This window comes from Equus caballus, chromosome 5 (assembly GCF_041296265.1).
Source record: "Equus caballus isolate H_3958 breed thoroughbred chromosome 5, TB-T2T, whole genome shotgun sequence".
In the NCBI taxonomy this organism is placed as follows: Eukaryota; Metazoa; Chordata; class Mammalia; order Perissodactyla; family Equidae; genus Equus; species Equus caballus.
Genome location: NC_091688.1, coordinates 64,590,390 through 64,618,209, shown reverse-complemented (window position 1 = coordinate 64,618,209; position 27,820 = coordinate 64,590,390). Strand labels below are relative to the sequence as shown.

The window sequence follows — 27,820 nt, the reverse complement described above, 5'->3', positions numbered from 1 at the left end:
AATCTCTTCTCTCATATTTTTTCCAGACTAGGGACTTTTGGCTTCATGGACTCAGGTTTATCAAGAATGTAAAGTTTAGGAGTGAAACAAGGGGAGAGAATGTAGTGGTTCAACTCTGCTTTGAAAAATTGAACCCTCCACCAAGAAATACTCACAGTTCAGCCCTCTCCCGGGTGCTGAGGGATCCATCCCCTTGTCTCAGGAGTTCACGCTTTCTCTGAGACCAGAGAAACAGAGATGCAAGTCAGAGACGCTTCATGATGTAGAGGCTTTGGAGTGAGAAACCTGTGTCTAGGTCCTAACTTGACCACTAACTCATTTGCAAAATGGGGATTATGACGTCTACCTTGCTAGTTCCTTGGTATACTCCACTGCAAAATGAGACAAATAATCACAAGAACACAAACATAAAAACGTCTTTGGATGTGGTAAAGCACAATGCAGATACTTTTACTAGCATCATTGTTGGTTACTATTATTCTCTTCCACTAGGCGTGGATCTTCTACAGGGCAGGGATTATATTTTATCTCTTCATCCTCAATGCTTATCATAGTGTGATAGGCATAGAGGAGATGCTTGATTTTTGAAGAATGAGTAGAGTAAGTGACTTGAAATTAAGTAACTACAGGGGCTGGTCCCGTTGCCGAGTGGTTAAGTTCGTGCACTCCGCTTCTGTGGCCGGGTGTTTTGCCGGTTCAGATCCTGGGCATGGACATGGCACCACTCATCAGGCCATGCTGAGTCGGCGTCCCAGATGCCACAACTAGGAGGACCCACAACTAAAAATATACAACTATGTACTGGGGGACTTTGGGGAGAAAAAGGAAAAATAAAACCTTAAAAAAATTAATTAACTACATTTACAAATAAGAATACTATACTATAATTATGTAAATAACAATTCTAGCTGGATTACAATAAATTTTGCTGGGATGAGGGACTCAAATAATTGGCGCCTTTGGAAATTGGAGTAAGAACTATCAATAAAGTCTCAAGAGCACAGGAGGGCCTTCCAGAAGGAGTGGCCTTGAACTGGAATTTTAAGGATGAATAGAATGTAGATGGGGCAAAGAGCATCCCAGAGAAACTCCAAACTGAGTCAAGCATTTCTCAGAATTTGTCCATGAGGTAATGTAGGGTCTCTTCTGAGATCTGCTAATAATACATCATTGTACACATAGATCTGCTCCCCTCCTATCTCCCCCAGTTTTATCAGGTTTAGTGTCTGGAAAGACTGATGGAATCTAGCAGTCAGACTAAGTATGATTTTGTCAAGCAGAAGAGGGGAACAACACTCCAGGAGAGGGGTTTGCAGTCTTTGAGGCAAAGGAAAACGAGAGCACATGTGGGGTGGAGCATTGAGGAGTCTGGTGTGGCAGGGGGTGGAGGGAGGCACCACTGAGCATGTAGACCGGCTACAGCTTATAATGACCTTGAATGTCATGCATAGAGGATTTATCCTCTTTGTAGTGGGTGTGAGGCCAAGATCAGAGCTGGAGCGACCTGTAGGAGGTCCTTGCTGTAATTTAGGAGGGCAGTAGCAGAGACTCTGGGCACGAGGAGGTCAGGACTCAATGCCCCCTCTGACATCATTGCTCCTGCACTGACCATTCTCTCTCTGCTCCTGCTTTCAGCTCCCTGTTGTCCTAGTGACATTAACCCTGTATTGGTGTCCAGTGACAGAGTAGAGATTGTCTGGTCTCCTGTCCGTGGTGCCGAACTTTATGAAACCAAGGCTGTAGATGGGTTCAATGTGGTTGAGTGCAATGACACTGCTCCTGCTTGCACCCTTTCAGCTCTAGAGTGTGACACCAAGTACAATATCACGGTGTATTCCTTCAGTGAAGTCCAGGGCAGCAATATGTCATGTACTTCCCAATTTATAACCACAGGTAAGATACAGCTATGATTTCATCCACTGCTGTCTGAACAATTCACCCCAGCTATGTCCCTCAGGATGGGCATTCAGCAAGAACTATAAAAAGGCTAACTCCCATTAACCACTCTTTGTGGGGACCATTAGAGGCCCTGTCTTACTAAGGAGAGGCAGAAGAGGGAAAGTGGAAAAAAAGAAAACAAAAAAGGAGACCATGGGGAGAGTGGTCACTCAGCTATTCAGTTCCTCCTACCCGTGGGGGACAGGCCTGTTTTCACACTGTGAAGGTTAAGACTGCAAATATTAGTCTTAATTGTTTTTGCTTTTGGAGTTCAAAATGTTCCTTCACATTTTCCAGTTAGACCGACGCTATGGAAACCCAATACCATATTTCAATGTCAACAGGTTTCCACACAAAGGTTCTATGAATTTGTCCTACATGCATGGTATGGTTGAAAGTAACAGGGAAAAAAATCAGTCTTAGACCAAATGGCACACGTGATATTTTTCACTCTCATTGTTTCAATTAATAACCTAAAATCTCTTAGCTCCTTGCAGTCCTGAAATAAAAAACATTACGAGGGATGCCTTCTCCGTGTTTATTGTGCACTGGCGATCCACAAATGATGATGCTACGTACACGGTGACTGCCCAGGGAGAGAAAGGGCTGCATCGGTGCAGCAGCAAGGGAGAGTCCTGTACCATCGAGGGCTTGCCCTGCGGCTCAGTCTTCTCTGTCACTGCTGTGGCCGAAACACGGGCAGGACAGAGCCTCCCCAGCTACAGTGTGCCCCTAGAAACAGGTATGTAGCCACCACCTGCCTGAACATTGACTTCAGTGGGGTCCTTAGGAATTGTTGTAAGACGAGAACTTTCTTATTTGATCTACCCTAAGTGTGATAGAAACACATTAAACTCAGAGCTTTTCAAAGAGCCCTGGTCTTAGAAAATAAAACTTTCAGCATTTGGACACAGGTTCTATAAAAATATCATCAAAAGTCTCAAGACTTTAATATATTCATACACTGACATCAAAGGGGGAACACATTGACTCTGCAAAAACATTTATTTGAATTCATATTCCCCATGACACCATCTACCAAAACAACTAACAAGGGACCAAAGGAGCTGGTTTATTGTTTATTTCTTTGGCTCAGTCCTTTCAAATCTTTCTCTAAAAAATGCTTTCTGAGTTTCAGTTTCCTAACTGGCAAAAAGGGGATAATGGCTTCATCAAGTGGTTGCGAATATTAAGTTAAATGCTGCAAACACTTACCACAGTGCTGATGCAGGGTAAGAGCATGATAAAAGAAAGCTGGTTGTGCTTCGTGGCATTGTGTGGGAATGAAATTTAGCAAATTCCTTAAAGCCTCTGAACATTATTTTCTCTTATATACAATGATAGATGGCACCTTTCACTATAAAAGTTGAAACATAAAAAGAAGCACAATGGAGACAACACTAAATACACAGGAAGATTCTAGATATCCTGTGTCCTATCTAATGGGTCCCTGAAAATTTGAGAATTGTCTGTGGTATTCTTAGCTGGCTAAGAATATTTCAAGATTTTCTATCAGTTATGTGCTATGAAATGGATGAAAAGGGCAAAATACATTTAATTGCAAATGCTATGAAATGTTATATTTCAAGAAGAGGTGAATGCAATTAATGCTTTGAAATGTGCAACTGGAATTGTTAAAGTTGAGATTTCTTTCTTATTCTGAAAACAAATCGGGGGGAACCTCACCTACCCACAGCCTGTCCGTGCGCTGCATCCTGGGGGAAAGCACCCACTATATACAGCTGATGTTAAATGATGCATCAGAGGAAATGAGATTTTACCTAACAAAAGGAAATTTTGATAAACAATTGAAGGTTTGAGAAATTTAGGATATTGAATGAAACACAGGCAAAATACAATTCTTGGTTGTTTTTCACAAATAACTCTCAATGGAAATAAGTCCCCAACTCTTTCTCTTTTTCCTCATTTAAGTGCCATGCTGTCCAGCTGGTCTGACAGTAACGCAGGTCACCCAATCAGTAATCAATGTGAGCTGGACTCTCGGGACCGGGGCCCAAAGCTATGTGACAGTTCTGGACTCACGCACTGGACAATCTAAGTGTCTCACCCGTCAGAACCACTGCCTCCTGGGATGCATTGCCTGTGGCGTCAATTACACAGTGGCATTAAAAGCAATTAGTGCCACCGGGCTGACTACGGACTGTGCCTACCAAAGTTATTCCTCTAGTAAGTGAATTCTCAACTCAGCAATCAGGACTTTGACTATTATAAATCTAGACATAGGCCTTTCTTCTCCTTTAAAGAGATGCTGCACCTCCACCTAGCTCACATTATAAATTCAGGTTACTTTTTAAAATGCTTGGTTTTCCTCTAGACGTAGAACCTCAAAGCTTCAGAGGCTTCTGTTGGTAGTTGGTGAACTAACTCCGTTGGTAACAAAGTTCAGGTATACTGTTTCTGAAGGGAAGACAGATTTTTGTAGGACACGGCTACCTGCAGCCCAGGATAACTGTCTGGCAGAGTTTTCATACAGCATTTAGATCATACATTCTATTTGGCTTAAATTTTTTTCTTCTCTCATTATTACACCACTACTTCTCTCTTCTAAACCACTCTGGCTCCTTCTGGGGTTTCTTATTTCTACCGGCTGAGAGAGCACTGTCTCCCGACAGTATTGTGCCTTGTTCTTCACAAAGACCGAACCGCCAGGGAATAGCAGGGGAAGGTAGAAGCGGGACAGGGTTAGCAAATAGGTTTCCTCTCGTATGATTCTAGTCCACCAAAGTGGCTGCTTGGAGCACTATTTTGAAAAAAAATCTCTTGAGAATGCCTCCCAGGCTTAATAGGAAAGTGTACACTGATCGTTAGTTGTACCTGCCCTGGGGCATGGCATGAGAGACTCGAAACAGAATTTTGCCATCCCAGAGGTGGCAGAGTCTTCAACTAGGAGTCTAAAGACGTGGCTTCTTATAAGCTGTGTGGCCTTATCTTCCCTGATTCTGTTTCCTCACTGATAAGAGAAATACGAATGATGATAATGTGAAAGCGCTTATAACGTGCTACACATACGTAAGCCGGTTTATGTCTTCTTTTGGCCCGTTATCTTTCATCAGGTTTGCTGCCTAAGCTCTCACCCTCATATCCAGTTCTGGGAATATGGCCCATTGCTGATCTTCACAGCTAAAAAAACCTTTTTTTAAAAAAATTAAATCAGATAAGCCTGATTATCTATAACTTAATTTTTATTGTTAGACAATGACATCTTTATTTTAGTTACTGAGGAATCCACCATTTGGTGCCCTTCTAAGGTGTGGCCTGCTCAAGGAATTTAGAAAAGAAAAAAAAAAAAAAACCTAGTCAGCTAGCACGGACGAAGTGTGGACCTGCAAAGCTTGGCCACCTGCCTGTTGTGTAAGCGACGACTCCCCAGGCATCATGCTAGACAGTTCAGCAAAGTAGGTCTTTTCAACGAAAGTTGAATGCAGTTAATTATATCTAAATTTAATCCTACTAAAATCGTATGAAACTAAGGCATTATGAAGGATCTTGTCCAGGATCCTATCTATGCATTTGACTCATAAAGTTTGAGTCATATATAATATGTGTCTGCCAAGTGTGAACTTTTTGACTCACGTTGTTCTCTATTAAAAATTCATGCCCCTGCCCACACACATGGATTTCCAATCGTGTCGCCCACCACAGAAAGAGCTTGAGGACCTCCTCAGATGTTGCTCTTATCATGCATTATTTAGAATATGTTACTGATATTGTTTCCCACAGTAATAAAGGCCATGTTTATGTGATGGTGGAATGAGTGATTGGTGTGTGTTTGTTTTTATCCTTCAGGTGCCTGCTGCCCTTTGGGGGTGAAATTATATAGGCTGGGCCCTAATGGCATCCGGATCTACTGGCAAGCCTCCAGGGGCTCTGCCAATTACAGCACTGACCTCTATGGTTCCAAAGGCATTTTCACATGCGCCCCAAGCGCTGGCCTCAGTTTCTGTGATGTCACCGAGATACCCTGTGGGGATGTATATACCGTGATGGTCTCACCAGTTGCTGAGACAGGACTGAAGCTTACTTTCTGTCCAAAAAAAATATATTCAGGTAGAGCAAGTTATGACCCTTTATTTAAAACTAACCCTCAACCCAATCTGTGAAGGAAGGCTCAGTGCAATCACACTTAGTTGCTGTGTAGGAAGGTCCAAGAGGGTGTGAAATTTCTACATCCTGCAGGCAGATTCTGGCTCCCTGGGACCCCCAAGCTTCGTTGGAAATGGGGTGCTTTATTGTTATTTGATTTGGAGACACTCATCTCTTCCCTGTCCCTCTCTTCTCCTTGAGAAAAAGGACAAGATGCTTTCTGTTTAAACAGTAAAGCAGATTTAAAATGATTGTCTGCTTTGAGATTTGGGGTAGATTTTTAACATAGTCTCAGAGATAATGATAGACATCCAAGAATGCTGGAAATTAAGAGACTTGACTCTATTTGCACAGTCAGACTTATGACTGAGGAAGAGTCAGAGGATGAGAAAAAAACAAATTTATAAATCATAAGCTAGATTTGGAAATATGAGTGGGCAGACAGTCTGTGATCACAAAACATGACTGTCAGCAACTGCCATCTCACCAAAGCTGGCATAAAAACATTAGCAATTCTCTTACTCCATATTCTAGGACCTTCTTCTACTTTGCCCAGGGCATACTCATATATTTTTCATATGTTTTTAGAATTTAAAAAAAAGAAAAGAGATGATGAAGCCTAAGACCTTTGCAGGTAAACACAGGAAGAGGAATAAATATTGGCTGAGAAACCTTTACTTATAACCAGAACCTAAAATTTCCAATTATGTATAGGTGACAAGAAAATTCAAGATGGCTCCTGGTGACAGAACCAGGCCAGTTCCTCTTGAGGGGGTGTTCTCACTGTCCTTGGCTGTCAGGCTCTAATTCCTTGTTTTTTCATTATCTTGTCCAGAACAAGGTGGCCCAAAGCATGGCCCAATGGGAACAGGTTCTTGGGGTGAGGATGAGCTCTTAGAAGGAAAAGCCGATAGATTAATAACAATACTTCATCATATTTGCATAATGTTTTCCAATTTATCAAGTGTTTTCACGTTCAATATCTCACTGAGGGGCTGGCCTAGTGGTGTAGTGGTTAAGTTTGCACGCTCCCCTTCAGGGGCCCAGGGTTTGCTGGTTCAGATCCTGGGCACGGACCTAGCACTGCTCGTCAAGCCATGCTGAGGCAGCGTCCCACACAGAACTACAAGGACATACAACTAGGATATACAACTATGTACTAGGGCTTTGGGAGAAAAAAAAAAGAGGAATATTAGCAATAAATGTTAGCTCAGGGCCAATCTTCCTCACCAAAAAAAAAAAAAAAAGCCACCAAAAACCTCATTGAATGCTCAAAATAACTCAGTGAGGTCGGTTCAACAGATTTGATTGTCTCCAAAATATAAACGAGAAAACTCAGGCTTAGAGGCTCCCAAATCTCTATCTATAACACTCCCTTCTTCTAACCTCTAGATCCACTTTCAAACTTGATCCCTCTACCTGGAGGTACCCCAGTTATTTCAATTCCTCAGGGTCAAAAGGAACTCCTGATCCTCTGCAGTTTCTGATATTCCTCCTATCATCCTTGTTTCAGGTACGTGAGCTGAAAACCCTGGAGTCAGTTTCCCTCCTCCTCACCCTCCATGTCTAAGTTGTCTCCGAGTCCTGTCCTGTACACTTCGTGGTGGTTTCTAAATCCACCTTCTTTTCTTCATTCCTGCAGCTGCAGCTATACCCTAGGCCCTCACCACCTCTCTCCTAGGCTGCTGTACCAGTCTTGTCCTCTTGCCCTCGCGCCAGCCTCCATACTGTTACTAGAATTGACATTCCAGAACACTGATCTGATTGTGTTACTTCGATGCTTCAAAATCTTCAAAAGTGTTCCATTGCCCCATAAGATAAGATTCAGTCCTCTGAGTGTGGCATTCAAGATCTCTCACAATCTGTCCCCAGTGTGTCTTTCTATACCTGTGCTGTCCAACAGAAATTTAATGCAATCAATGTATGAAAAATTTAAATTTTCTAGTAGCCACATCAAAAAGGGAAAAAAGTATAGGTGAAGTTAATTTAAGAACATATTTTAGCTAACCCAATATATCCAAAATATTATAAATTCAACATAGTATCTATAAAATTTTTGCATTTTTTCCCCCTACTAAATCTTCCAAAGCTGGTGTTGAGTTAACGCTCATAGGACACCTGGGTCAGACTAGCCACATTTGGAGTGCTCAATAGCTGCATGTGGCAAGTGGCTGCTATCTAGGACAGTACAATCCTAGGCTCATTCCTCAGCATCCTTCCTGAAGGACTCTATTCGCTAGTCTAGTCACATGGAATCATTCACACACACCTGCCCTTGCCGCACAAACACACCATGTCACATCATGCTTCTCAGCTAATGTGATACTCTTCTCTTTGCCTGGAATTCCTCCCCGCCTCAACCAAAGGAACTCCATCAGCCCAGATTTCCCCTCCTCTGTGATGCCTTCTCCAATTCCCCATAGGCTGAGTTTTCTCTCTCCCTCCTTTATGACCCCACATCACTCTTATCTTTACCACACCATATTACTGCGAGTTGAATGTGTATTTCCCCTAATAAATGATAATCTCTTGAACTCTCAGTACTTAGCACAAAACTGTTGCCCAGTATATTTTAAATTAAAAAAAAAAAAAGAGTGAATAAATGAGTTTATGTGTTTGCCTGTGATCATACAGCCAGTAAATAAGTGATACAAATCTTTTGTTCTTTCTCCTGCTCCATACCCACAATCCAACTCTTAGAGAGCCATTCCTCTGTTGGTTTGTTAGCCACAAGAAGTTCTTGTTAGTCAGAACTTGAATACCCTTTGGTGAGGTGCCACCTCAAGCCTGCAGCCACTTCACTTTAGTAGGGTTTGGGTGTCTAGACTCAAGTTAACTTTGCTCTGTCTCCCTAGTAAAAACCATGCATTGGGGGAAGTTTTTTGTTTTTGTTTTTGAGGGTTTTTTTCAATATCAGTGATGCCTTACTCTGATAATTAGGACAATGTTGTAAATGATAATAATGACTAATATTTATTGAGCGCTATGTGCCAGGCACTACTCTAAAGGCTTTATGTGTATTTACTCAGTTGATCCTATAGCAACCCTATGAGGTTGGCATTCTTATTCTTACTACTTTATAGATAAATTGAGGCACAGAAAAGTGACTTGCCCACGGTCACACTGCTAGTGGGTGTCTCTTCTTATCACCCAAGCTCCTTCTCATTCATTCTTTGGTTCACTTTCGTCTTCTTCTTTCTTTGTTTCTTTGTTTCTTTGTTTGAGTTAACATTGGTTTATAACATTATATAGGTTTCAGGTATACAACGTTATAATTCAGCTTCTACAGAAGTTGCACTGCAGCATGCTCACCACCAGAAGTCTAGTTTCCATCTGTCACCATACAATTGACTCTCTTTACCCATTTCACCCTCCCCCCATCCTCCTTCCCTTCTGGTAACCATCAAGCTATTGTCTGTTTCCGTGAGTTTGTTTTTGTTTTGTTTTGTCTTTTATCTTCCATATACGAATGAAACGATACAATATTTGTCCTTCTCTGTCTGACTCATTTCACTTAACATAATATCCTCAAGGTCCATCCATCTTGTCGCAAATGGCAACATTCACCTTTTTTTATGGCTGAGCAGTATTCCATCATACATACATACATACATATATATATATATATATATATATATATATATATATACACACACACCACATCTTCTTTTTCTATTCATCCATCAATGGGCACTTAGGCTTTTTCCAAGTCTTGCCTATTGTAAATAATGCTGCAATGAACATAGGAGTGTATATATCTTTTCAAATTAGCATTTTCATATTCTTGGATGTATACCCAGAAGTGGAATAGCTGGACCATATGGTAATTCTTTTTTTTTTTCTTGAAATTGATTATTTATTATGAGAGAGAAGGAAGATACAATGAATCGTCACAGATTTGGTACACAAATATAAGCCAACTTTTTTCTACATTAGCTTCTGATAGGGAAACGTGTGTTCTGGTTAGCTCAGTAGATGTGGGGTCATATGGTAATTCTATTCTTAATGTTTTTTTTTTTTTTTAAGATTGGCACCTGATATAACAACTGTTGCCGATCTTTTTTTTTCCTGTTTTATCTCCCCAAATCCCCCTGGTACATAGTTGTATATCTTAGTTGTAAGTCCTTCTAGTTGTGGCATATGGGATGCCACCTCAACGTGGCCTGATGAGCGGTGCCATGTCCGTGCCCAGGACCCAAACCAGAGAAACCCTGGGCCACTGCAGCAGAGTGCGCAAAGTTAACCATTCGGCCACGGGGCCGGCCCCTCTATTCTTAATTTTTGAGGAATCTCCATACTCTTTTCCGTAATGGCTGCACCACTTTACATCCCCACCAACAGTGTACAGAGTTCCCTTTTCTTTTTTTGAAGAAACTTTTTTTTTAAAGATTTTTATTTTTTTCCTTTTTCTCCCCAAAGCCCCCCAGTACCTAGTTGTATATTCTTCGTTGTGGGTCCTTCTAGTTGTGGCATGTGGGACGCTGCCTCAGTGTGGTTTGATGAGCAGTGCCATGTCCACGCCCAGGATTCGAACCAACAAAACACTGGGCCACCTGCAGCAGAGCTCGCGACCTTAACCACTTAGCCACGGAGCCAGCCCCCAAAAACCTTTTTTTTTTTAAAGATTGGCACCTGAGCTAACATCTGCTGCCAATCTTCTTTTTTTTTTTCTTCTTCTTCTTCTCCCCAAAGACCCCCAGTAGATAGTTGTATATTCTAGTTGCAGGTCCTTCTGGTTGTGCTGTGCGGGACGCGGCCTCAACATGGTCTGATGAGCATTGCCATGTCCTCACCCAGGATGTGAACTGGCGAAACCCTGGGCCACCAAAGTGGAGCAAGCAAACTTAACCACTCAGCCACGGGGCTGGCTCCCAGGGTCCCCTTTTCGCCACATCCTTTGCAACACTTATTCTTTCTTGTTTTCTTGATAGTAGCCATTCTAACGGTGTGAGGTGATATATCATTGTGGTTTTGATATGCACTTCTCTAATAATTAGTGATGCTGAACATCTTTTCATGGGCCTTTGGCCATCTTTATGTCTTCTTTGGAAAAACGTCTATTCAGATCCTCTGCCCATTTTTTAATTGGGTTGTTTGGGGGTTTTTTTTGGCTGAGATGTATGAGTTCTTTATATATTTTGGATTTAACCCCTCATTGGATATATGATTTGCAAATATCTTCTTCCATTTGGTGTAGGTTATCTTTTCATTTGTTGATGGTTTCCTTTGCTGTACAGAAGTTTTTCAGTTTGATGTAGTCCCATTTGTTGATTTTTTCTTTTGTTTCCATTGCCTGGATAGACATATCCAAGAAGATATTTCTAAGACTGATGTCAAAGAGCATACTGCCTATGTTTTCTTCTAGGAGTCTTATAGTTTCAGATCTTACACTTAAATCTTTAATCTATTTTGAGTTAATTTTTGTGTGTGGTGTAAGATAGTAGTCTAGTTTCATTCTTTTGCATGTGGCTGTCCAGTTTTCCCAACACCAGTTACTGAAGAGACTTTCCTTTCCCCATTGTATATTCTTGACTCCTTTGTTGTAAATTAATTGTCTATTTGTTAAGTTATATCCTCACCATCTTAAATACAGCAATAAATATATTTTATTTATTTATTTATTTTTTGAAGATTGGCACCTGAGCTAACATCTGTTGCCAATCTTCTTTTTTTTCTTCTTCTTCTCCCCAAAGCCCTCCAGTACCTAGTTGTATATTCTAGTTGTAAGTCCTTCTGGTTGTGCTATGTGGGATGCTGACTCGACGTGACTTGATGAGCAGTGCCATGTCCGTACCCAGGATCCAAACCAGCAAAACCCTGGGCCATGGAAGCAGAGTGCACAAACTTAACCACTCAGGCACAGGGCCAGCCCCATGAGTATATTTTAAATGCTTGTGTTTTTATTTATTACAGTAACCTGCTCAGGAAGTACACTTGGAATGGGTAAGTCATTTTTCTCATGGATATAATAGAAGGAAATTTTTGTTGCTGCCCTTTAGTGTAACTTAATAAACTCAGGATCAAACCCGACTTCAATTAGTCAGAAAGGCAAATGCTTCCTTGCTGTGACCCGAGGGGTTCTTGCTCCCCGCTCCCGTAACTCCTTCTCCCCTCTTACAATGCCTCCCCTCAGATTCCACCAGTTGAGATTCCTTTGCATTCTGAAGTCTTGTCAGTCTTCCAGGGTCCCACAGAAAAATGTAAATATGTTTTGGAGAGGCAGTCGCTTCCTCCCTCACTTCAGAGCATGGTCCCAGCCCTGCTGTACATCGAGTCTCCTTGAGAGCTTAAACGTAACTGATGCCTAGGCTCTATCCCCAGACAGGCTGATTTAATTGGTCTGGGGTAAAGTCTAGATTTTTAAAAGCTCCTTAGGTGATTCTAAAGTGTAGCCAAGGCTGAAGACTGTTGCTTTAGAGCAGTCTTTCTCAAACTTTATCCTGTATGCAAATCGCCTGGGGCCTTGTTAAAACCAAATTCTGATTTGGTCGGGGTGGGGAAGGTCTGAGACTTTGCACTTATTACAAAGTCCAGGTGATGCTGGTGACATTGCTGCTGCTGATCTGACCATACTTTTTTAGTAGCCAGGTATTGAAGGGAATCTGTTAACAGCCTGCAGAGAGCTAAGATGTCTGCTTCCGGTTTGCATGGGTGGATATGCCCAGTGGAGGAAAAGGGGGGCTGAAAGGGGAATTGGGGTAAAGATAACCCTCACTGCCTCCTCAGGTGTGCTCAGGGCTGATCCCGTCTAGGCTATTCTCAGTGCCCCATGGAGGCTACTCATGGGCCGAGCTGCAGAGATGATCACACACAGCTGTGTGTGCTGACCCAGTAAGCAGCCTGTGCTGCTTCCCGAGGAACCCTTGCCATACTCTTCTATGAGCCTGCTAGGTTTGGGGCCTTGGGAAAACCCCCAGGGAATATTATCAACCCTAAGCTACAGACAGGACACACACACACACACACACACACACACACACACAACCGCCCAGTCAGATGTGGCTGACTTCTGTGTGAGTGGAAATGAAGCTTTCCTACCACTGGACAGCCTCCCAGTCTGGGCCAGCTCCCCATCTAAATGTTCTTCCCCTGGCAGGGATTGGGTCGGAGTCTCTTTCTCCACTGCCTGTTCTCTATTTCCTCTCCCAGCCCATTGCTTCTCTGAGCAGCACAGCAGGATACATGCTTTCCAACTCTTACCCCACCTGCAGGTCTGAAATAAGCACAATCCCTATTAATTTTTAAAGGGTTTCTGTTTCCAGTGGCAACAGGGAAACAGACACGGCTTATCAAAAACAAGCGGTGAAGAAACTTCTAAATTATAAAAAATTACTTTAAAAAACTCCCAAAGTGCTAATGACCATAAGCTTGGTCTTCAGTGAAATGTGTGCAGGCCAAGGTCTGCATTCTTGGAACCTATTCCCAGTACTGTGGCGCTTTTTATTCAGTGTTCCCCTCCATCATAGAGGGGTAGTGGAAGAGTCTTGGGGGCCCTAGGAGGAGAGGAGTGGTACCGGCCTTCCCTAAGGTTTTGTTAAAGAAAGAGTAGCTATACTTTAAAAAGATACTGGAAAACCATCACTCTTAGACCTTGCTACTGGTCGGCATCACCAGAAAGCCTGCCCAAAATGCACATTCTCAGGCCCACCAGATTGACTAAATCCTCAGGTGATTCACATGCATATTCCAATTTGAGAAACACTGCTTAGGGAGTAGTTCTCAAACTTCGGTGTGTATCAGAATCTCCTGGAGAGCTAACAGTGTTGAGGCCCAGGCCTGTTGATGTGGGATAGGGCCTGGGCCTCTGTATTTCTATCAGGTTCCTGGTGAATCTGATACTCTCAAAGTTTGAGGAGCACTGCTCTAAGTCACTACTCTCCCCTTCTTCTGTCCCTCTGGGCTCCCCTGATCATGGCTTCTCCCTTCTTTAGCAAGGTTAAGTTGTCAACATGAAACCTGACCCTCTCTTTAAGTAGATCCCTATAGAAATCCTGCAAGACCCTCAAAAATAAGAGTAAGCCAGGTAATTTGAGGACCTGTACATCATATGGAATTCTTTACATCTAGGGAGAAATTCTAAAGTGCTGTTTCCAATTTCAGCATTTCTCCTCCCTGTACACAGGACTAGTCAAATTATACCCCTGGCTGACATGGGGTCTCCAGATACACCAAAGGAAGCCTTGGGAATCTTGTTGGTTTAAGATTTTTGGTCTTCTTTGATTCTTGGATTATCCTAAAGCTTTTCAACAGCATGAATGAATTGTTTTGTTTTGTTTTGTTTTGTTTGCTGAGGAAGATTAGCCCTGAGCTAACATCCATGCCAATCTTCCCCCACTTTATGTGTGGGTCACCACCACAGCATGGCTGACAAGTGGTGTAGGTCCTCATCCAAACCTGTGAACCTGGGCTGCTGAATTGGAGCACACCAAACTTAACTACTATGCCATGGGGCTGGCCCCTGTCAATGGATTTTTAAGAGACAGATCTGGGTTCAAATCCCGATGCTATCACTTACCTTTAAGCAGGTTGTTCAACTCTCTCTAGGCCTCGGTTTCCTCATCTGAAAACTGGAATAATAACCTGATAAGATGTCATGAGGATTAAATGAGATGTAAATTGTTGGACACAGTGATGGACCATAGTAAGCACTTAAATTGTAGTTGTTATTAATTCGGGATCAGCTTGAGCCCATATCACACTCTATTATACTGTGTGCCAGTTATTAACATTTTAATGTGCTACTTCTAACTACTTCTATCTAAAGCTACTTGCATTTTAATCCCAGTCCTCATAATACCTTAACTCATTGGTTCTCAACATGTGGTCCCAGGGCCAACAGCATGAGCAACATCTGGGAATTTCTTAGAAATGCGATTTATGGGGCTCTACCATAAACCTGATGAATCAGAAATTCTGGGGTTGAGGCCAAGCGATCTTTGTTTTAACAAGCCCTCCCAGTGATTCTGATGCACGCTAAAGTTTGAGAATCATGGCTCTAATTTAAGGAAGCTTACTTTGATGCTGGAAGTTTGGTGCAAGTTGGAAGGGTGAGGGAAAGCAATATTTGAGGTGAAGGGGCTTTAAGAGGAGGTAGCCTGGAGGGGTTTGTGCCCGACAGGACTCCATGGAGATATACATGGTCTTCTGCATCCAGCCTGCTTCAGTGTCACCTGCACATTCCGGGAAAGTTCCCCTCCGCCACATCCTCCGCAGTTGAACAGGCTTATGTTCTCCCTAACAACTCTCTGAACCAGTAAAATCCTGGAGCTCTTTGAGAACACATCAAGTTGGCCTGAAGGTGGCGAGGGAAGTTCTTTGTCCCGAGTCAGCAGTCTGAGCTCAAAGAGATTCTCTGGGAGGAAGGATTCATTTCCTGAAGCGGGAGAGAGCTCATACTGGTTAGTCATAACCTGCTAGTCTGTGTCTTCTTGTCCTCTGAACGGTTCAGATTGTCTTAATTTCCTGCTTACTTGCCGTGAAGTACTGCAAAAATAGCATTTCAGATTAAAATACTAACCTAAATCTCAGGGTCACTTGAGGGCTTTCAATTTAAGAAAATGTCTCCATACTTAACGTATCATGTGGCTTCTTCCCTTCCTTGCTCTTTTCAGTGATTTACAGAGGAAAGAGAAACGCAGAATGACATCGTGAGCCACAGAGAAAAACAGAGACTTGACCCAGTGAGTGATTTAAATTGAAATGGCATGATTTGAAGGCAAGGGTTTTTGTCTTTGTTTTTAAAAATTCTTTCCATATCTTTTGCAGAGTCGTCTCAATTGTTAGGGTGAGATAGAAGAGATCTATTAGAGTACGAAATGCCTCTAGGACAGGACAAGCTCTTTTGGCCTTTAGAAGAACAGCTCTGACTCCACCTCCTGAGGGCAAGGTCAAGTATGTCCTCACCTGCAGAAGAGTTCAAGATCTGCTGCCAAGAGGACTCAGTAGAGAAATGGATCCAGAAAGTCCTCTGGAAGGCTGCCAGAGTGAGCCAGCACTCTGGGAGAGTCCTGGACACGTGAAAGGAATCTGCTTAGCAGAAAGTCTTTCTGAGAATTTACATCCAGACATACACCAGACTTCAACATATCCACTTCATAAGTCTTTATCGACCCCAGCACTTGCCATGCAGCCTTCCAGCCATTCAAGGGCTGAAACATTCACTCCCAGAGAAATCAGGCCACCATGCAGAGACACTGCTCATCCCAAGACAAACCTCCACGGTTTGGATAGCAGCAACTTCCAGGGCAATGTGTAGTAGCCAACACCTTCATCTCAAGTTAGGAGGAAGCTGAACTGCTTGCACGGTTCACCAAGTCAAGCATCACGTGGTGTGACCTCCGTGTGAGTGTCTGGGAAAGCAGAGCTGCTGGCCTGTTGCTAGAAGGATTGCGGTCATGTTTTTGAGTGAGCAAAGACTTCAGATGGAGGGACAGAGCCTCAAACTGGCAGACTGACATATGTGCATCTTTTGTAGGGAGGACCATCAATCTTGTTGGCTGTATCCCTCAATCATACTGTAAATGCTTTTCTCATCTTTGGAGAGGAAAGGCAATTATATCTAATATAAGTCCCTTGTACCCAGAAAAATGTTTGTGCTTCGAATACCAGTAAACTTATTAAAAAATACTGTGAGCAGGATTTTTGTGATACACACACAACTAAAGTGTTTACTCCCCAGAAGCACAGCTGTGGAGCCAAGAATGTCTGTAGTTAGGAACGACCATAAAACCCTACCCAGAGGGAATTGGAACAAGGAGTTAGGCTTGAGGTAAGCTGGGTGGGAGGGCAAACTTCCCTTTTTATGTCTCCTTTCCCTTTCTGTGTAAGACCGAGGAGAGATACATAATGTGTCACTGATAAGAGATGCTCCCCGGAGCATCTGCACTTGAAAAAGAGACAAGCCAAAGACATAGATCTGGAAAAATGGAATTTGCTGCATCTGGGAACACACACAGAGTAGGGCTGAGTTTAGTTTGCTTTTGTTCCTAAACACCAGTGAATGAACAAGGGTTCGGCGAATTGCATCCACATCACTTGAGGAAGTCATTATGCAATACAGATTCCCAGGTACCACCCCTGGAGAGTCTAACTCAGTAGGTCTGGACTAGGCCCGGGAATCTATATTTTCAACAAATTCACCAAGTGATTCTTACATATGGCCAGGTTTGGGAACCCTAAAAGGGTTGCCTTGGTGAGCTCTTCCTTGAAGCACAATTTCAGTGATGGGAGGCTGAGAAGTTTAAAAGATAAACTGAGGCATATTAAAAATGTTAAGAGTTTATTTGAGCAGAAATGGATTTGAATTCAATAGCACCAGACAGGAAGTGGTTATGAGCTCTCTTGGGGGAAAGACTTTGGTGGAGAAGAGGCAGAAGGAAAACAAAGATATTATTTGATTGGCTATAGCTTAAGCGGTTGCCTTTTTTGGAAAAGCCTAGTTGGCTGTTTGTGACTGGGTGTCCTTAGATTTTGATTTCTTAAGCTTGAGGCATTTAAAGGCTTAGGTTTTGGTTTACTTATATAGGCTGCTAAGGCATTAGAACCACCCTAGTCTATGGGCCTCCTTGTTTCATTAATTTAACAAAAGTTAGAGGGTTGTGGCACATGAGGGAAGATTGGTGAGAAGATCTGGAGGGTTTAGAGGGGGTCTATGCCCAGTGAGGGCAACCATGAACTGGGGCAGTGTTCTGGGCTGTGTTCCAGAGCCCATGTGAGACTGTGTGCTGAACCCATTTGCCGACAGGGTGTGCCCTCTGTGCAGGATTGTGTCGTGTCCATGGCTGACTGGAATGGCCAAAGAGCCAAGGACAAAGGCCAAATGGAAGGCCAGGATCCCTGGTCCTGGGATACTAGGGAGCTGAGACCAATACACCCATATCCAGGACACAGAAAATGAAATGGCCATCTACTTAGCTAGGCATCTAAGGCTGGGCTGCTTTGGTCAGAATTCCACAGAAGACAATGTGGTCCATACTTGGTGAACATAAAACCAAAACATGGACGTAGCACATACTACGTGCTTCTAAGTGCTTTCCACATACTTATTTCATTCTCATAACAACCCTCTGAGCTAGGGTTATTCCTTTATACAGATTATTAGATTATTTCTTTGTATATACAAGGACAATGAGACCCAGAAAGGTCAAGTAACACATCCATGGTCACAAAACTAACCAGGTGAAACACAAATTCTCAGGAGCCAAGTAAGTACATAGCATTGATTGGTCCTGCTAATCTATGATAGTTTCATGGAAAATATTTCTCTGGATTATCATGATTAAGTCAACAATTATTAGCGAAGACCTGGGAACAGGACCAGGAGTGAGTGATCTGCCCTAACTTGAGAGCTTTTACATTCAGCTGTCAGTTATTTTGGTTGTTTATCTGCTCTGTGAATTATGCAAAGCAGATTTTTCATCTCTGACCATTGTTGGTGGATTTTACCTTTCATTCTGCCATGTCATGTTCAGGAACTAAAATTCCTTGTTCAATTTGTTTAGGCAAACAAACTAGAGGAGACAAGAGAGAGAGCTCAGGGAGGTCATGTGAAACTAGGGGAGCAAGGGAGGGGAGGCACTATGGTACGATGGAAAGGCCGGAGCCATCTTGAGGTCTCATGTGATTTAACTTCCCTGAATCTCATTTTTCACATCTGTGAAATAGCAAAAAAGATTGTCATCTTGTTGGGCTGTTGTGAGGTTTGAAATATTGTATTCAACACATAAATGCAGTGAATGTTTGAAGTCACACTGTTGCTAAGAGGCAGAGCCAGGATTTGCAGGACGTGGACCTGTGTCTACATGGGGTTAAAGCCCATGCTGGCTGCACTATGCCCCACTGCCACCTTGGAATCTGGCCTTCAGAGGCATGAGCCACAGCTGTAACCCATGTGACTCAAGTCAAACTTCCAACCCAGAAGGGCCTTTCTGTGTTGTTCCCTAGTACCTGGTCATTCTCCTTCAAGGTTAGGAGATGGAGGCACTTCACCCGCCCCACTCCTCTGTTTTGGTTTGACCCTCTGGGACAAGGAGCTCCATTTTAGAAGGGTGAGTCTGCATTGTCACGTCTGTTTATTATGGCTTGGGGCTCCACCCTGCTATACTAAGCAGAATCTGATTTAAAACTGCAAAGGGAGAGGGAAATAATGTATTTGTTTAAAATTCTGAGCAGCTGGGTCCATTTAAGTAGATTTAAAAGGGGCCCAGGGCTCCAGCTTCCATTACCGTATAAGCCTCGAATGGAAAAACCATTCACACCTTAGGCTGTGCTCTTTTGATTCTTCATTCTCCTTCTCTCTCCTGAAGGGCAAAAACTGCAAGGTATCTTAGGCTGTGCTCTTTTGATTCTTCATTCTCCTTCTCTCTCCTGAAGGGCAAAAACTGCAAGGTATCTCGCAGACTGCCCTATTGCTTCCTGTGTAGCTCAAGGCTGATCCTGGTTCCCACTCCACCACTAGCCGTGCATCCTGGGCAAGTTATTTAACCTCACTAAGCCTCAGTTGCCTTGTCCGTAAGATTTGTTTTGAGGATCAATGAGATAATCCGCTTAGCATGGTGCCTGGCATATAGTAAGCACTCAGTAAATACGAGCCATTATTACTAGTAGTAACTAACCATTTCCACTTCCCTACGTGACCAACTTGAGTACAGACCATTAGTTCCTTGCAAATCTCTGTGGGAAAGTCTACTTTCTAGTGTATGTGATGGTATGTCACAGTTGGAGCCCTCAGCAACTAAACTGATTACTTTGATTTCGAGTCTCAAAAGGACCACCTCAGGAAACAGATCTCTGCCTAAACTTTCAAGTCTGAGCTCAAGTCACCACAATTTGTGAATCAGCTAACAATAATTCCCTTATTTTAAATCCTAAAGCAGTGATAGTCTCTCTCATACAATTTGATACGAATTTGTTAAATAACTCATCAGTTTTATTGGTTCATTTGCATATATTGTCATCATTAAGGCATTCACTTCTTCAACTAACTTTTGACTACCTTCAACATGCCAGGAATTGAGCTAATTTGATTTTAAATTCTTCAGAAGTGGGTCTCTCATTTCTCTGAGTTTTCTGAAAGTTACGCACAGTTCTGTGCACACTCGAGGGTACCTCACACTTCCACACAATTATTATGTCCTTGAAAAATGAATAAAATAAACGTTTTGTTTTCCTGAGGAAGATTCGCCCCCAGCTACCATCCACTGCCAATCTTCCTCTTTTCGCATGTAAGCCACCAGAGCATGGCTGCTGACCAGCAAGTGATACAGGTCCGCGCCCCCGGCTGGCCGCAGAAGCAGAGCGCACTAAATTTAACCACTAGGCCACCAGGGCTGGCCCCAAATAAACATTTTTGGGTGTAAATTTTCCGTTTGGTAGTTGAGCTGGCTACAGACGGAAGTCTATTATGAACGCTTCGCAAAGTAAAGAATTCTTTTGTAAAGCAAAGGATCCCTTCCCTCTTGGTGCATCATAAGCGTGAACTCGAAATTGCTTAGATCGTGTTAGTTGAGAGCACGACAGCACGGTTCGTCGAGCTCGCGTTGACATAGCCTCCCGCTAGGAGAAGCGAGACTGCCCAGGGAGATTCCAGCCGCAATGCGCAGCCTCCGTCCAGGGGTGGGCGGGAATCCTCGTGCAGGCGCGCGTGACGACACCGGAGGGCGCGGCCCGTGGGTGGGGCGGGGCTTTCCCCGCAACGAGGGGCGGGGCCAGCCCAAGTTCCCTTCTCACAGCTAAAAAGTAGGTTACGGGCTGGGGGCGGCGGCTGCAGCTCCGCCGCGTTGGGAAGATGGCGCCGCCGGTGACGGAACGGGGGCTGAAGAGCGTCGTGTGGCAGAGTGAGTGCGGTGGGGCAGCGGCTGAGAGAGGGGAGGCCGGGAGGCCGCGCGCCGGGCCTGGGTTTCCTGCCCAGCCCGACAGGCTCTTGGGGAGGTGCCGCGGGCACTTGTTGCTTTGGGATCCGCGCCCCTGTTAGGACTTCTCCCGCTTCCCTTCCCAGCCCTAGTCCTTGCCTGCACCTGGGAGGCGGCCTTCCTGCTCGCGTCCGGCAGCCCCTCGCCTCGCCCGGGCTCTGGCCCCGAAGCCCCGCCCTGGGCGAGCGGCCCTCCGCCCGGCTTTTCCCCCGCAGCCCCCGCGCGTCTCCTCGGCCGGGCTCCGCGAGCTGCTCGGCTCCCCCCGGGCCCACCTGTCGCTGATGTCGCTCCGCTCGAGAAGGTCTGGGCGCTGTGCTTCTCTATCCCGCCCCTCCCCGCCTCCCCACGCCCGGGTTTCCGAAGACTGCTTATTCTGCGCATTTGTGTTGGTACCAGGGAGGGTTTTATAAGCGTACTTTGCAATGTTTGTCTTTTAAAAAAACCCAGTTAAACAGATCCTTCCTCCTCTACTCCTAGAGGAGCCCACTTTCTAAAGAGTTCTCGAGAGGGGACCACTGGAGTGATGAACTGTTTGCCGTGGCGGCTCCCTGCATAGCCGGGGCCAGGCTGCGCCTTCGCTTCTCCCTTTGCACTCTCTGGGCCACTCCCTGCTGTTGGGACTGTACAGCTTATTGGTTGTTGATGTTCTGCCATTCTGCCTTATCATCTACGACTTTAATAAAGATCGCTCCAAACCTTAGTCTGCCAGGTTAGAGAAGAAATGAACCCCCCAAACAGGAAGAACCATCATCGTTTGGCATTACTGGGTTCAAAGTAATTATAGTCTAGTAGTGGAGAGTAACGTCTAATTAGTCTTTCTGACTCCGGCTTGTTGCACTAAGAACAGAAATGACCGAGTTAAAATTCTGGGAGTTGCAGAGTTCCTTGTATAAAATAAAACGCCAAATCAGTAACTGACATAGTGCTTAACGTGCCAGGTACTAAAAACAAGTGTATAAATAGAGGGGGAAAAATAACAAAGAAAGAAGTTGTGAAAAGATCTTTTTAAAAATTGTATAATTCTAAGGTTGGCGTTTTGTTTTTCAAGATTTACATGGGTGATTTTTAAGATTTGGTAATATTTTTAAATCACAATGACATTTAAATACATTTATATGAAAATGGATAACAAATTGTGTTGTATAAGTAATTTCCAAGGTATATATGGTCCTTAACATCAGTATTTGTCAGTAAAAAAGGTTTAATGGTAGTACTGTTAGTTTTGATAGCATGGAAACTAGGCAAGAGGGAGCTTAGAGATAAAATTTCCGTGTTGTGCTGTTAACTGGAGGTGCTGTTAACTTGAGGTCGCACCAGGATATCTAGATGGAGTGTACTGTATGGTAAAGAAGACGGGAGACTGAATGGAAGGAAAGAGATATAAGGGTTGAAAAACAGTTCTTTGAATCTTTATATAATAGAAACCTAACCAAAGAAGATGATATTCTCATTCAACATTTGAGAGAGGGAGCCTGAGTTCAGTTTGCAAAAGATGACAGAGTCTGAAAGAAATGATGAAGGAATCACGTAAGAGGTAGGAAAATCATAGATTTGACTGGGAAAAGGTTTTGCAAAGTAGGGAAAAGGGAACTAATATTTCTTGAACATCTACTCTGTGCCAGGCACTATTCTTTCCATGTATTAAAACTTCATGAGAATTATTATCTCTTATTTCACAGATGTTTAAACTGGTACAGCTATTATCATAGCTGCATTATTCATAATAGACAAAAAGTCAAAACAACCCAAATGTCTATGGACTTACGAATGGATAAATAATATGTGGTGTGGCCATACAATGGAATATTATTAGGCAATAAAAAGGAATGAAGGACTGATACATGCTACAACATTGATGGACCTTGAAAAAATTACACCAAATGAAAGAAGCCAGTCACAAAGAGCCAAATGTTATATGACTCCGTTTATATTAAATGTCCGGAAGAGGAAAACCTACAGAGAACAGAAAGTAGATTAGTGGTTGCCTACATCTGGGGGTAATGGAGAGCTTCACTTCAGGGATGATGGCTAAGGGGAACAGTTTCCTTCTGGAGTAATGAAAATATTCTAAAATTGATTATGGTGATGGATGCACGACTCTCAATATACTGAAAGCCTTTTAATTGTACACAGTTCTACAATTGGGTGAATTATACTGTATGCAAATTATATTTCAGAGAAGCTATTTTTTTTGTTTTTTAGTGCGGAAGATTGTTGCTGAGCTAACATCTATGCCAACCTTCCTCTATTTTGTGTGTGAGACACCACCACAGTGTGGCTTGATGAGCAGTGTGTAGGCCCGTGCCTGGGATCTGAACCTGTGAACTCTGGGCCGCTAAAGTGGAGTGGATGAACTTAACCACTATGCCAACAGACCGGCCCCTCAATAAAGCTATTTTTTTAAAGCCCAGTACAGCTATTAAATGTAGACTTAGTATTCATGCCCCGCCCTTTTTGGCTGCAGAGTTAATGTTTGACCTGTTTGCAACTTTCTATAATATTTAAACCTTAGTTCAGAGTCTTCTCTTATTCCTGGTGTGTTGCAGTAGCCTCCTAACTGAACCTCCAAGCCCTTCATCTTCCTCTTTCCAGTCCGTCTGGCCAATTGCTGCCAGAATAATTTTCCTGTAACAGTGCTGTGCTATGATCTTGCTCATCTCCTGCTTGAAGACCTGCAGAGGGAGACCCCCAGTTGCCTAAAGATCATTTCAAACACTTAGTCTGCTTTAGAAGTTTTATAACCTGGCCCTGACCTACCACATTATCTACTTTTTCCTTGTATCATCTTGATATTCAGTTAGTCTGTATTGTTTACTCTTCTCAAAGTCTTCTACGTCTTGATGCCAGTTCCTCTGGCTAGAGTTCTCCCCTCACCCCTATTCTTTTCCCTTAGAAATTTAGCCAACCTTCAAGTCTTGGCTCAAATGAGGCTACTACCTCCAGATTGGCTTCTCATTTTAACTCAGCCTTTTATGTTTCTGTAGCATTTAATTTATCTTTGTTGAATGGCACTTCTCACTACTGTCTAATGTGGGTCTCCTGAGAAGCTTCTTGAAGTAGATCCACTATTGTGTCTTCTAGAGCTTTAAATTCCTAATAGGCTCTAGCAGAAGGCAATGGATAACAGTGCTTAAAAGTAAATAGTAGGGGCCGGCCCGGTGGGGCAGCTGTTAAGTTCGCACGTTCCGCTTCTCAGCGGCCGGGGGTTCGCCGGTTCGGATCCCGGGTGCGGACATAGCACCACTTGGTACGCCATGCTGTGGTAGGTGTAGAAAGTAGAAAGTAGAGGAAGGTGGGCATGGATGTGAGCTCAGGGCCAGGCTTCCTCAGCAAAAAAGAGGAGGACTGGCAGTAGTTAGCTCAGGGGTAATCTTCCTCAAAAAAAAAAAAAGTAAACAGGATATTAGTTTTATAATTTTCCCCCGTTTTTGGCTACCTAAAGTCCCCTATTTATTCAATAAGTATTATTGAATTCCTATGGGAATACAGCAATAGAAGGCAGACAAGTTCCCTGCCTTCTCGAAGCTTGCATTCAAATGGAGAATAATAGAAAATAAATATGTAAACAAAGAATAAACATGATTAATTCAGTTTGTGATATTTATAAAGAGACTGAGAGGGGGCTACTCTAGGTAGCTGGATCCGGTAAGGTTCCTCTGAGTAGGTGACATTTGAGCTGAGACCTAAACATGAGAAGGAATCAGCCTTTAGGGACTACCTTAAAACTGCTTTTTAAGTATTTTGAGCACAAAAGACTACATTTATTTACAAAACTAATTCCCATACTTAAAATCAGTAAGTTTCTAGTGCTTGGTATTGCTCATTTGCCACTTTTTGCTAAGGGAAGTGGTAGCAAAAATATTACTGATAAAAGGTTTTAAATAAAAATTTGATGGAGTTTATTTAAAAAATAAATACGCAAAACAACAGTAATTAAATCAAGTACAAAGCAAGTTCAAACCGCCTATGACATTTCTTTTCCTTATTCATGATATTACTCAGTACGGTCTCTCTTCTTTCTTGTCTATAAACAGTAGTCTAATGTCTGTAATTCATATCATATGTTTTAGAGGAAATGTTAGAGAAAATGAACATAGGAAAATTACAAATGCTTTTAAATAAAAGTAATCAGAATGTATTTATTTGAGCCACTTCTTTTCATATTAAATCATAAGCTCTTCCGCTTTTTCACATTTTCCTTCTAGTCCTTATATAGATCCCGATGAATTTTTTATTTGTCATTCTGTGACTTGCTTTTTTTAAACACCTAACATTGACATAACATTTTCCATACTCCTTCATAATCTTTGTAATTAACATTTTTTTAATAAAGATTGGCACCTGAGCTAACAACTGTTGCCAATCTTCTTCTGTTTTTTTTTTCTTTCTGCTTTTTCTCCCCAAATCCCCCCAGTGCATGGTTGTATATTTTAGTTGTGGGTCCTTCTGGTTGTGGGATGTGGGACACCGCCTCAGTGTGTCCTAATGAGTGGTGCCATGTCCTCACCCAGGATCCGAACTAGCGAAACCCTGGGCCGCAGTAGCGGAGCTCAAGAACTTAACTACTCCGCCACGGGGCCAGCCCCTGTAATTAACATTTTTATCATTTTTAAATACCTTGATGTGGCAAAAAATTTCAATAGCAGAAAAGATTATAAAATAAAATTAATCTTCCAACCCAGACCCCCAGCCTCCCTCTCAGAGACAACTATTCTTAGGTTTTTCATAAATTCTAAAAGTTTTCTATGCAAATATAATCATGTATGAAATATGTTTTTGTTTATAATCAGTTATCTTTGCTTTATGTTATTTTTCATTCTTACCGCTTCTACTTTAAGTCTATTATGTTGAGCAAAATTTTCTTTTAATTTTTGTATATTTTCACAGTTGTGCATTCATTTAAATCGATGTTTATTAGTATCTGCCCTGGGCTACACACTACCCTAGGTGCATATTCCTTGACCTCCTGGAATTCACAGATCGGTGGGAGAAGACAAGTACACAAGTACTCAGTGCCGTATTAGCAGTATGAAAAAGCTTCATGGGAGAAGAGAAGAAAAGCGAATTATGTCCTCTTTGGGATTGGATCAGGGAGACTCCAAAGAGGAGGTAACATTGAAAGGTAGTAGGATTTTGCCAGACAGGGAAATCTGAGCCAAGGCCTAAGGGTGACTAAGTACATGACTGTTGATGGAAAAGGGAACACTTCCTTTTGAGTACAGAGCATTTGTTGCAAGGAATAAGAGGACAAAGAATAAAAGCTAGGTTGGAGCTAAATGGTGTAGACATTCTCTAGGCAGTGGGGAGCCATTAAAGATGGAAGATTTTTTCCCCCTCCTTCTCAAATAGCAGTCACTAGTGCTTTGGGGACGCGATTAAAACAATGCGGAAAGGAAGTCATTTTCTTGTTCCTAGTTTGAAGGAAATGACTCTTAAGATTTCATTAAGTATAATGATAAAGTAAGCAGCTAAGTGTACAGCTGGATGAAGTTTTATCCATGTGACTGCCTCTTAGATCAAGAGAGAGAACGTTTCCGGGTACCCCAAAACCCCTCCCGGTCCAAAGGCCACCCTCTCCCCCAGAGCAACTACTGTTATGACTTATATTGTCATCAAGTAATTTTATAAAGGCTGGCTTTTTGCCTTTATACCTTTATGTTTAAGAGACAAATCCTCCAGCTCCTTTATTGTTAACTATTTTCTTTAAGAAATAGATACAGAATTTACTAATGTCTACCTAGAAATGATTACTTTAATGTTTGCCTTTGTATATATTTAGTTGGGTTTATAGCAGTCCTCAGTTTTCCGGTGTTCTACTTTCATACAGCTTTTAAACAGTGTACCTTGAAAGTTCTCGTGGTCTTTCCCATGCAGAGTTCAGTCTGTTTTTATTTAACTGATGAGTATTGCCTTTGCCTCTGCCCGAGGCCTCAGGGATTACCTTTATAAAGATTCTTTTTTTTTTTTAAGATTTTATTTTTTCCTTTTTCTCCCAAAGCCCCCTGGTACATCGTTGTGTATTTTTATTTATTTATTTTTATTTTTATTTTTTTGAGGAAGATTAGTCCTGAGCCAACATCTGCTGCCAATCCTCCTCTTTTTGCTGAGGAAGACTGGCCCTGAGCTAACATCTGTGCCCATCTTCCTCCACTTTATATGTGGGACGCCTGCTACAGCATGGCTTGCCAAGCAGTGCCATGTCCGTACCCGGGATCTGAACCAACAAACCCTGGGCCGCCGAAGTAGAACGTGCGCACTTAACTGCTGCGCCACCAGGCTGGGCCCAGTTCCTTGCTCTTTTATTTACTTAGCCATGATCTTAGTCCAACTTTAGCAAATTAAAAATAAATTTTGGGGCCGGCCCTGTGGTGGATTGGTTAAGTTTGCACGTTCCGTTTCAGGGACCCAGGGTTTCACCAGTTCGGATCCTGGGGGTGGACACGGCACCCACTCCTCACCAGGCCACGTTGAGGCAGTGTCCCATATGCCACAACTAGAAGGACCCACAACTAAAATATACAACTATGTACTGGGAGGATTTGGGGAGAAAAAGCAAAACAAAAAAAACAACAGTTGTTAGCTCAGGGGCCAATCTTTTAAAAATAAATAAATAAATAAATAAATTTTGTATATATTGAATATCAAAAATGTAAAAAGTAAAACAATAAAACGTGGAGAAAATATAGGATAATGTGGGTTAGACTTTTTAAAAAATTAACTGGTAACCCAGATCCCATAATGGAAAAGATTTTATTAAATAAAATTTGTAAATTTCTGTGTGGTGGAAGATACCATGAATAAAATCAAGAGGTAAACTATAGACTTGAAGAAAATGTTGACCACACGTAGGAGAGAAAGGCTTTATATAG

The 27,820-nt window shown here is 42.6% G+C and overlaps 2 protein-coding genes across 4 annotated transcripts in view; both read left to right on the top strand.

Annotated features, from left to right (window-relative positions):
* The window catches only part of FNDC7 (fibronectin type III domain containing 7), a 30,886-nt gene extending 14,226 nt beyond the window's left edge, over positions 1-16,660 (top strand). Inside the window, exons 7-13 of the mRNA XM_001492915.4 lie at positions 1,636-1,893; positions 2,426-2,680; positions 3,871-4,125; positions 5,746-6,006; positions 11,956-11,985; positions 15,654-15,722; positions 15,808-16,660. Of these exons, the coding sequence (XP_001492965.4) occupies positions 1,636-1,893; positions 2,426-2,680; positions 3,871-4,125; positions 5,746-6,006; positions 11,956-11,985; positions 15,654-15,685 (1,091 nt within the window). The 3' untranslated portion in view covers positions 15,686-15,722; positions 15,808-16,660. The remainder of the gene's footprint in view (positions 1-1,635; positions 1,894-2,425; positions 2,681-3,870; positions 4,126-5,745; positions 6,007-11,955; positions 11,986-15,653; positions 15,723-15,807) is intronic.
* Positions 16,661-20,598: 3,938 nt separating this feature from the next.
* Positions 20,599-27,820, top strand: part of STXBP3 (syntaxin binding protein 3) — a 61,850-nt gene continuing 54,628 nt past the window's right edge. The window contains exons 1-2 of one of the 3 annotated variants that reach the window (XM_070268600.1): positions 20,715-20,876; positions 25,899-26,060. Coding sequence is in view for 1 of the 3 variants with exons in the window: in XM_023641515.2 (XP_023497283.2) it covers positions 20,828-20,876 (49 nt within the window). In the remaining 2 variants the exon portion in view is untranslated. Of the gene's footprint in view, positions 20,877-25,898; positions 26,061-27,820 lie in introns of all 3 variants that reach the window. The other 2 variants (XM_023641515.2, XM_070268599.1) reach the window with 2 other exon arrangements.